Source organism: Bison bison, unplaced genomic scaffold (genome assembly GCF_000754665.1).
Source record: "Bison bison bison isolate TAMUID 2011002044 unplaced genomic scaffold, Bison_UMD1.0 scf7180017862845, whole genome shotgun sequence".
In the NCBI taxonomy this organism is placed as follows: Eukaryota; Metazoa; Chordata; class Mammalia; order Artiodactyla; family Bovidae; genus Bison; species Bison bison.
This window is the reverse complement of record NW_011493417.1, coordinates 5205-16073: the sequence shown is the minus strand read 5'-3', so window position 1 is coordinate 16073 and position 10869 is coordinate 5205. Positions and strand designations below refer to the sequence as shown.

The window sequence follows — 10869 nt, the reverse complement described above, 5'->3', positions numbered from 1 at the left end:
TATTTCAATTTCTTACCAGCAATGCATTAAAATTATTTTACATTTTTACCATCATTTGCTATTTGTTTTTAGATTTAAATTTATGTCATGTCATTTTTCCAAGGTATTATAATATCATTTACCATATTCACTCTGCTGTATATCATGTTCTCATGGCTCCTGCGTTTCATCATGGAAGTTTGTGCCTCTCATTCCCTTCACCTCTTTTGCACCCTTACCCCACCCCACGGGCAGCCATCAGTTATTTCTCTATGAATTTGTTTTCATTTTGTGCTGTTTGTGTTTTAGATTCTCATAATGGTCAGAATGACCACCTTCAAAAAATCCGGAGAGGATGGGGAGAAAACGGGATCCTCCTACACTGTCAGTGGGAATGTAAATTCGTACACCACAGACAGCAGTATGGAGGTTCCTCAGAAAGCTAAACGTAGAACCAGCACATGATCCAGCAATCCCACTCCAGGGCACATTTCAGAGAAAACAATAGTTCAAAAAGATACACGCACTCCAGTGTTCACTGAGATAGTATTTACAGCAGCCAGGACATGGCGACAACCTAAATGTCCATTGACAGATGAATGGATAAAGAAGATGTGGTAGGTATATACAGAGGAATATTTCTCAGTCATTAAAAAAGAGTGAAATGATGTCATCTGCAGAAACATGGCTGGACCTAGAGATTGTCGCACGAAGTGAAGTCAAACAGAGAAAGATATGTGTGGAATCTTATTCCACTCACGTGTGGAATCTTAAGAAATGATGATACCAATGAACTTATTTACAACACAGACTCACAAACTTTGAAAACAAACTTAACGTTATCAGAATGTAAAGGTGAAGTGGTGTAACAAATTAGGGGCTTGGGATTAACACCCACACACTACTATGCATGGGGCTTCCCAGGCGGTGCTGGAAGTAAGGGACCTGCCCGCCAGTGCAGGAGACGCAGGAGACGCAGGTTCCATCCCTGGGTGGGGAAGGGCCCCTGGAGGGCCTGGCAACCGCTCCAGTATTCTTGCCTGGAGAATCATGTGGACAGAGGAACCTGGAGGGTTACAGTCCACGGGGCCGCAGAGAGTCAGACACGACTGAAACAGCTTAGTATGAATGCACTAATATATGCAAAGCAGATAATCAACCAGGACCTACTGTGTAGCCCTGCAATTCTACTCAATATTCTGTAATAAATTATACAGGAAAACAACCTGAAAAAGAATGTGTATACACTGAATCACTTTTCTGTACACCAAAAGCTAACACAATATTGTTAAATCAACTATGTGTGTGTTCAGTCACTCAGTCGTATTCAACTCTTTGCACATCCATGGACTGTAGCCTGCCAGGCTTCTCTGTCCCTGGAATTTTCCAGGCAAGAATACTGGAGTGGGTTGTCATTTCCTCCTCCAGGGGATCTTCCTTGGATTGAACCCATGTCTCCTGAACCTCCTGCATTGGCAGGCAGATTCTTTATCACGAGCTTCACATTCCAATATAAAATAAAAATTTAAAAAGAGCAGTTTTAGGAAAATGAAAATACTCTTCATGGTATTATAATGATGCATTCAGTTCATTATACATTTGTCCAAACCATTAGCATGTAGAATACCATTAGGGTGAGCTATGGATTTGGGTTGATTATTTTATCTTGTTGAAAATTGTAGTGTGAATGTGTTGTGATCCAGTCAGGAAGAAATATTAATTCAAGATGTTTATATATCTTTTAATAAAATGTGCCAAAAGAGTACATAGTTTCGTTTAAAATAATGATTTTTCTCCTATTCAGAATCACAGAACAGTTATTCAACAAAAGAAATAACTACAAATAGACATAATTCTATATTTAATGTCAAATAACTGCTAAAAGGACTTTTATTAAAAACTAGCCACAGGCCATTTTTTCATTCAAGAGAAGTTTTACTGGAGTACGGTTGATACAGTATTTTGTTAGTTTCTGTTACAGAAAAGTGGATCAGTTATGCATATGCAGATGTCCACTTTTTGTAGATTCTTTTCCTATGTAGGTCATTACAGAATGTTAAGTAGAGCTCCTGTGCTGCACAGTAAGCTCTTACTAGCTCTCTATTTTACATAGAGTAGTGTGCATATGTCAGTTCCAATTGACCAGTTTATCCCTTTCTTCCCCATTCCCTCCTAGTAACCATGAGTTTGCTTTTAAAGTCTGAGAACCTGTTTCTTCTTCGTAAATAAGTCCATTTTACCACTTTTTTTCCAATTCCACATACAAGGGATATCACATACCTGTCTTTCTCTGCCTGACTTACTTCGCTCAGCATGACAGTCTCTAAGCCCATCTGTGTTGCTGCAAAGGGCATTATTTTGTTCTTCTCGTGCCAGCCACGTTTCATTTACCTGTGACAAATTTCTCTTTCCAGTGTGTCTCTGCCCACATGAGACACATACCTGCACCTTTGTTTATGGGCTTGACTGTACCCCTGTTTTAGCATTTATGTTTGCACTGACAGGTAGTCAACCAAATGTAAGTGAAACAGTGAGTAAATCAAATAGCATCAATACGTTTTGACAAGTGGGTCTTAACATTTCTAAAGCTTGCCATTAGCCATTCTCATTCAGGTTTTAGATTTTAAATGTTTTATTTTTTACTGGATGACAGATTTTTAAAGATAAAGATGTCACCACAAATGTGTAAACTTTTTCAAGACTTTTCAATTTTTTCACAGACTTGAAAAGTAACAAGTTACATGGGGAAAGTCTGAGAGGAGTTAAGTGAGGTTACTGTGCATACTACAATGTTAAAAGTCCCAACCCTATAGATATATCTGTCTTCTCCACTACCTTCTTGAATGCACTCTTGACCTCCTTGTTCCTCAGGCTGTAGACCACAGGATTCAGCATGGGGATGACCATGGCATAAAACACAGATGCCACTTTGTCTGTGTCCATGGAGTGCCTGGAGCTGGGCTGTAAGTACATGAAGATAACGGTCCCATAGAAGATGGAGACGGCAGTGAAGTGGGAAGCGCAGGTGGACAGCGCCTTTTGGTGACTTTGAGCTGAGTGCATCTTCAAGATGTTTACAAATATGAACAGGTAGGAAATCAGTATAACCAGAAGAGCAAAAGAGACATTAAAGCTCGACATAAAAACAAGAACTACTTCACTAACGTGTTTTTCAGAGCAAGAGAGAGCCAGGACAGCTGGAACATCACAGAAGAAATGATGGACCGTGTTGGACTTACAGAAAGTAAGACTGAATATGTCTCCAACATGGAAGCAGGCATTTAGAAACCCACAGATGTAGGAGCCTATGGCAAGATGTGCACACACACTTGTCGTCATAGTTGTGGTATAATGCAGAGGTCTGCACACGGCTGCATAGCGATCATAGGCCATTGAAGCCAAAAGGTAATTTTCCACAGTAGCAAAGGCGACGAAGAAGAACATCTGAGCAGCACATGCATTGTAGGAGATGAACTTGTCTCCTATAAGTAACCCAGCCACGGCTTTCGGAGTGACAGCCGAGGAGTAGCCAAAGTCCACCAGAGACAGGTTACTGAGGAAAAAGTACATAGGTGTGTGCAGATGAGAGTCCAGGAGAATCAGTGTGATCATTCCCAGGTTTCCGACCAGAGTGACGAGGTAAATGAGAGTGAGCATGATACAGAGGAGGCTCCGCAGCTCGGGGGCACTGGATAGTCCGAGGAGGATGAACCCAGTCACTTCCGTGCTGTTTTCCATTAGTGCTATTTGGGAACCATGAGATGTCTTGGAGCAACGAGAAATAAAGGGAAAAGTGACCCCCAAAATAATAAATTGTAATGAAATGGAAGTGCCCAATTACCTTGTACATTATGTCATTAATAACTTGTACTTCAAAATTATCTTGATTTCATGCTAAGAGCTTTACATTTAAGTTTGTGCATGTGGCCACTAGTGGTAAAGAACCCGCCTACCCACGCAGGAGACATAAGAGGTGTGGGTTTGATCCCTAGGTCGCGAAGATCCCCTGGAGTAGGAAATGGCAACCCATTCCAGTGTTCGTGCCTGGAGGGCAAGAAGCCTGGTGGGCTACAGTCTGTAGGCTTGCAAAGAGTCGAACACAACTGAAGCAATTTAGCATGCACACAAGTGTGTATATGTGTGTGTATATGTATGTGTGTGTGTATATATACGTGTGTGTACGGTGGGTAGTGTTATCACGTTTATTTTACCGTTGCAAGAATTAGAGATTTGAGAAGTTATGTGATATTCTACAATTTCATTGTACGAAGAAATTTCGGGATTCAAGATTGAAATCCAGTTTCAATATAATAAAAAATATGTGTGCATTTATATACTCCATTGTCAGCATATTTAAAGGTGCCTGTAATAATAAGGATGAGGTTATGGGGAAAAGGTTACACTGCAGTTTGACCTTGCTAGGGATGCTTTTGTTTTAAACCTCCAATGGGAGACCAGCTGAAATTAACGCCTACACAATCAAAGTATCATTTATCTTATTTTTTTAACTTCTCTTTATTCAGGGCTTCCATGGTAGCTCAGTTGGTAAAGAATACACCTGCAATGCAGGAGACCCCTGTTTGACTCCTGGGTTGGGAAAATCCCCTGGAGAAGGGACAGGCTACCCACTCCAGTATTCTGGCCTGGAGAATTCCATGGACTGTATAGTCCATGGGGTCACAAAGAGTTGGACACAACTGAGTGACTTTCAATTTCACTTATTCAGGAAGCAGCAGGATTCATAATTATCACCAAATCCCTTACTAACCAAAGTTTTGACATTTATACTCCAGGTTCTACTTACTATTATAAAAATAATCAAAGCATCTTCTCCTGTACTCTAATAATTCATCATATGCATAATCTCCTCAAGGCTTTTACATGGATTGTACTTTTTACTAAAAATCCCTGGGTTAGGAACATCCCTTGGAAGAGGAGATGGCAACCACTTGAAAAATTCCTTGGACAGAGGAGCCTGGCAGGTTATAGTCCATGGCGTTGCAAAGCGTCAAACATGACTGAGAGACTGAGCACACACACGTTGATATACGTGGAATACAGTAGCTTACCTTGATCCTTGACAAGAAGAGACAATCAATTTTGAATAGTGAGTGTGAAGTGAGAAATTCAGCCATAAAATAGTTCATCAGTAATGAAAGAGGGTAGTGGTCAAAAGGTTCCGAATTCTCTAAAGCAGAGAAATACGGAGGAAAAAGACTAACAAAGACAGAGGAGCCTGGGTTCAAATTTCAAATCCATGATCGATTCTTATTGTGCCTTGGAAGGAGTCATTTAGCCTCTCCTTATTTGTAGGATAAACATAATAAAATAACTTCTCTTACATAATTTACAGATCTAGTCACTGTAAATAGCAAATAAGAGAAGGTTGTCATAATTTTTACATAGAGGTAGTTTTCTTGGCCATGGTTGTAGGCTCATAGCAAATCCTCAGGTAGTAGGGAGACCTGTGTGCAATGACGATGATTAACATTCGGGTGAGTATACGATGACCAAGGAGCTTGGCATGCAGTCAGGCCCCTCTAAAACGATGTCGCGTGGAGTGTTGGTATTTCAGACGTGGGTGCAAGGGAACCAGGAGTGAATTATAGAGACATGGAGCTCTCGGGGATGCCCCCATGGGACCATCTGCAGCTCCTCACCCCACCTTCCCAGGGAAGAAGCAATTGAACACCCTGTGGGGACCTTATTGCATATGAGTGTGCATGCATGTTTTGTATTACTTGTTCTTTCCTCTTGAGTTTTTCTAAATACATAATTCACAAATATTAAAATATACTGTTTTTGTATATAGTTTTTAAAATTTGGCCTAATGTATATGGTTATGTGTTACTGCAATCAAGATATAAACCGTTCTATCATGTAGACAAACCTGTGGTTCTTTCTGATCCACTCCTTCTCCTACCTGTGGCCCCTAGAAACCTCACAAATGCCTTGTGTACAAACTTTGCCTTTGCGAGAATATCCTTAATTAGAATTCTAGCATATCTGGTCTTTGAGTCTTGTTTCTTTCACTACTATAATGCAATTAACATCCATCAGTGCTGTTAACTTGACTATCAGTGGAATTTTTTGAATAGTATTCCATTTTCATCAGCTCCTTGTTGGTGCGTGTATGCGTGCTAAGTTGCTTCACTCATGTCTGACTTTTTGCAACCCTACAGATTGTAGCTTGCCAGGCTCCTCTGTCCATGGGATTTTCCAGGCAAGAATACTGAAAGGGATTACTATTTCTTATTCCAGGGGATGTTTCCAACCCCGGGGTCAAATTCTTGCAACTCTTGCTTTGGCAGTCGGGTTCTTTACCAGTAGTGCCAGAGACATTACATTGGTTCTAGTGTTTAGGGATTACAAATAAAGAGAAATAAAAAATAGATTAAGACAAATAAAAATGAAAATGCTACATATCAAATATTGAATAGTTAACAAAAACAGTGTTCATAGAGATCCTTACAGCTGTGAGTGTTTATTTCAGGAATGAGTAAAGATCTCAAGGGAAAAGAAGTGCTCACTAAAACCAAAATTTAAAGAAAGCAGGAAATAGTACAGATTCGAGTAGAGATAAGGAAAACAGACAATAAAAATATGTAATCTGCAATAGAAGCCATATGAAACTAATAAACCCGTACCCAGTTTTCTCCATATCCTGTATTACTTATTTACTAAAATGTAAAAAATAACTGTTGCGTGTATTTGAGTGCAACATGATGTTTCGATGTACATGTACACAGTGAAATGATTGTTGCTGTCAATGTAATCGACATAAACATTTTTTCACACAGTTACTTGGTTTTCTATGTGTGTATTTCAGAGCATTATTCACAATAGCCAAGCTAAGGAAACAATCTAAGTGTCTCTGAAGGATACATGGATAAAGAAATTGTGGGACGACCCAGAGGGATGGTACGGGGAGGGAGGAGGGAGGAGGGTTCAGGATAGGGAACACATGTATACCTGTGGCGGATTCATGTTGATATATGGCAAAACCAATACAATATTGTAAAGTTAAAAAATAAAAAATAAAGCAAAAAATGTATATATATATAAAAAGAAATTGTGGCATATATACATGCAATGGAGTAATATCCAGCCTTAAAAAAGGAGATATTGCCTTTTGCAACAGCATAAATAAACCTGGAGGACATTATACTAAGTGAAATAAGTCAGAACTAGAAAGAACATGGCTGCCTGATCTCACTTATGTGTGGATCTAAGAAAACTAAATACAAAGAAACAGGTAGTAGAATGGTGGCTCTTTCTGTTGCAATGTTAGCCTTTTCACTTTTTATGGTGAAATGAAAATATCTCCTGCCATATCAATAAGCAAGAAATGTCACAGCCATCAGCGATTTCTGGCCTCCAAATATGAATGAGGGCTCCCCAAGCTGGGATCCCCCAGATGCCTCCAGCCCTCAGGGTGATTGCTGAGGACCTGGGGAAGGCAAGAAGCAGCCATCTGCACATCCACCACCCCTTAGGGGGAGCCAGGAAACAGGAGTGGCCCCAGAGAGCAGAGGTGCATATGAAAGGAAAGAATTCACAGAGCCCAGAGGCTTGCATCTTTCTGTGCATAGAATGCTAAATTCCTTAACTTGATACCTGATCTTTGATGTTCAGGCTGCCTGCTCCCTTTGTTGCAAACTTATATATAGCCTGACTTCCTCTCCTGCCTCCTTGGAGCAGTTTTCTCAGAGCTACTGAGATGCTGTCTCCCTGGCTCAGAGGCCTAAACATTCCCACCAAATAAAATAGCTCTTTACTTTCAGGTTGTGACTATATTATATTCTTTGAAATAAGTCACTAAGTCGAGCTTACTGAACTGCAGGTGTTGTGGAACTAAGCTCCACCTCCTAGAGGGGGCAATGTTCTAACAAGAGTTCTGTTAGTGAGATTTGTCTCTTCTTCCCAATTTATTAATTACTTAGTCATGTATTTTTTTAGTGTGTTCTCATACATTTATGCCTTGGGTTGTAATCCAATCCCAGGTTATTTTTTTGCTCTAATTATTCCCGTTTTAACCACGTGAAACTTTTTCAGTTGGATCCTTTGTCTCCCTGACATAGCACGAGCCTTCTGTTCTTTGAACATTTCTCTACTTGGTGGCACTACAGAATGCTCTAGGCATAATGCTCTTGTTTTTCCTCTTCCCCCAAACCAGAATCAATACTTAAAAACTTGGCGGCTTAAAAGAACAGAAAGTTATTCTCTCACAGTTCCAAATGCTGGGCATCCAAAGTCAGTTTCACCGTGCCAAATTAGTGGTGATCCCTTTGGAGGCTGTAGGATCGGATCCATTATTGCTTGTTCCACTTCTGCTAATTGCACCACTCCGATCTCTGTCTCCATAGCTACACCGCCTTCCCCTCCTCTGTGAGCCAGTCTCTCTCTGACTTCTTACAGGGATACAGGTGATTTCCTTTAGGGCCCACATGTATAATCCAGGACAGTTGCTCAGTCTGAAACCCTTAACATAACCACAGCTGCACGGTTCCCAGCCTATACAAGTTCACATGGGAACATTCTACATGATCTTCAAAAACTGGCTATAACTCAAAAATAGCTCTAACATTAAATAAGTTTCAACAGAGAAACATCATAATAAAGACAGATGTGAACCTTATGATATACTTCACTGCCTACACGTAGCAGCATGATCGTCTTCCTACGTTCCAGTAGGATCTTACCAATGCTGAGATGGTGAAGTCTACAATCAGATAGAGACAGAAAAAGGAGCCACTGGTGCATGTTCCCTTTGAAGTTTTAGTATAGAATCGAGTTCCCTGAGGATCAAATTAAATGCATAATGATATAGAATGTATGTTATGTTTATTACTGACAGGTATTTTTATATGAATATTATGAAGCATTTCAGTTAGAAGTATAATCAGTATGTATGAAGTAATTTTCCAAATTAACTGAGTAAACTTTTATATGATCTTATTAATGTATTTTTATGATTTACCAAATAGAGTTCATTTGGTGCTTACTTGCCGTTGTACAAGGCATTGTTGTAGCCACGCGTTCTCGGAAACAAACTCACTCAGAAGGACAATGCAGATAGTGGAGTGCAGTTTATTACACAGGCAGGCCCAAGGCAGTCTCCTTTTAGCCAAGGACTCCGACCAGTTTTTGTGAAAACCTTATATACCCTAAGTGTACGGTGCCCAAACTCACCTCCCCAAATTCCCTGACAATCAAAGTTAACCCGTGATTCATATGCCTTAAGCCTAGGTAGTTAATCGTGGACAATTATCAATAGGCCTGTGGTCATACCCTAATGAGCTTAATAGAATGTATGATTCTATTTGGTTACACAAATAATTAGGGTATTCTTTTAGGCCAGGGAGAGTCTAGGTACGAGCCCTGGGGCTCTTCCTTCAGGGGCCTGGTTTTCCAGTTGGTTTGTCATTTCCATAGATACTTGGCATAGAGCTCAAAGTCCACAGTCCAACCCAAGATGGAGTCCTACTTTCAAGATACAGCCTGTTCTGTTTCTTCCTTCAACAGGATGAGGAGTATGTGTGCCTAGGGAGGAGAGAGTGACTACTTTTAACAATGATCAGGGAAGCTCTCCATGTTAGGATAACACTTAAAGACACCCTGAGTGAACTAAGTGGAGATTCCATTCAGAAGGAACCTCAGGCACAAAAGCAATGAAACAGAAGCATGTGTAGACTTGTCAGGAAACAGCAAGAGGATCACAGAATGAATGGAGTGGGGAAGCAGACATTGGGAGTGACAAGAGATGACCTAATTCAGCCAAAGTATGAACATTAACAATTTCACAGCATTTGTAGGCAGAAAAATGTACTGACTGGGCTTCGCTGGTGGCTCAGTGGTAAAGAATCCACCTGCCGATGCAGGAGACGCGGGCTTGATCCCTGGGTTGGAAAGATCCCCTGGAGAAGGAAGTGACAACCCACTCCAGTATTTTTGCCTGGGAAATCCTGTGGGCAGAGGAGCCTAGTAGGCTACCTGGCATGCTACAGTCCATGGGATCACAAAGAGTCAGACACGTCTTTGCTACTGAACAACAACTCTCAGGACATTTTTAAACATTGTGAAAATGTGTGGTGAATATCACAGATGAAAAATTCTTCATCTGTGAAGAACTGAACATGCTTTTATTTTCCTCCATTTTTCTTCTAGGGTTTTCATCCTTTCATAAAACCAAATGTTTGGTTTTTGGTTCTTCAAAATGACTCAGTCAAGACAGAAATATAGCTCCATTTAAATGTGATATTTATGTGTCTTTCAATAATGTGTTGGAGAAGGAAATGGCAACCCACACCAGTATTCTTGCTTAGAGAATCCTGTTGACAGAGGAGCCTGGTGGGCTGCTGTCCATAGGGTCACACAGAGTTGGACACAACTGAAGCAACTTAGCATGCATGCATGCCTTGGAGAAGGAAATGGCAACCCACTCCAGTGTTCTTGCCTGGAGAATCCCAGGGACAGAGGAGCCTGGTGGGCTTCTGTCTATAGGGTCGCACAGAGTCGGACATGACTGAAGGGACTTAGCAGCAGCAGCAGCAGCAGCAGCAATAATGTATGCCAATAAGGCACATACTTTCATTTAGAGTTACAAAATATTTCTCTAATTAAGACACGTAGAAGAGATATTCAGCTAAATAAATAAATTAAACATAAGGTTACAGTCTAATACCCCAAAGTTATCCTAACTTATTTTATTAAAAGCTACCTACGCTGTATCACTGACGTCTACACCACTGCCATGTATGTGACCACATGTCTCATGCCCACATAGAGCACACGTATGTGTTTCTCATCATAGCCTTGCTTGTATCACTGATTTACATGTACATTTGCACTGACATGTGGTAGAGAAAAAGCCTGTGTAACAAGTGAATA

At 40.6% G+C, this 10869-nt stretch overlaps 1 protein-coding gene across 1 annotated transcript; it reads right to left on the bottom strand.

Moving 5' to 3' along the window:
* Nucleotides 1–2763: 2763 nt before the first annotated feature.
* LOC104983484 (olfactory receptor 5B2-like) lies at nucleotides 2764–3717 on the bottom strand. Its single transcript, XM_010832917.1, has one exon. It carries the CDS (start codon nucleotides 3715–3717, stop codon nucleotides 2764–2766), a length of 954 nt encoding a protein of 317 aa, XP_010831219.1.
* Nucleotides 3718–10869: the final 7152 nt, after the last annotated feature.

Bases quoted from the DNA above. Each gene is read 5' to 3' on its own strand.
- LOC104983484 (XM_010832917.1), bottom strand. From the start codon at position 3,717: ATGGAAAACAGCACGGAAGTGACTGGGTTCATCCTCCTCGGACTATCC.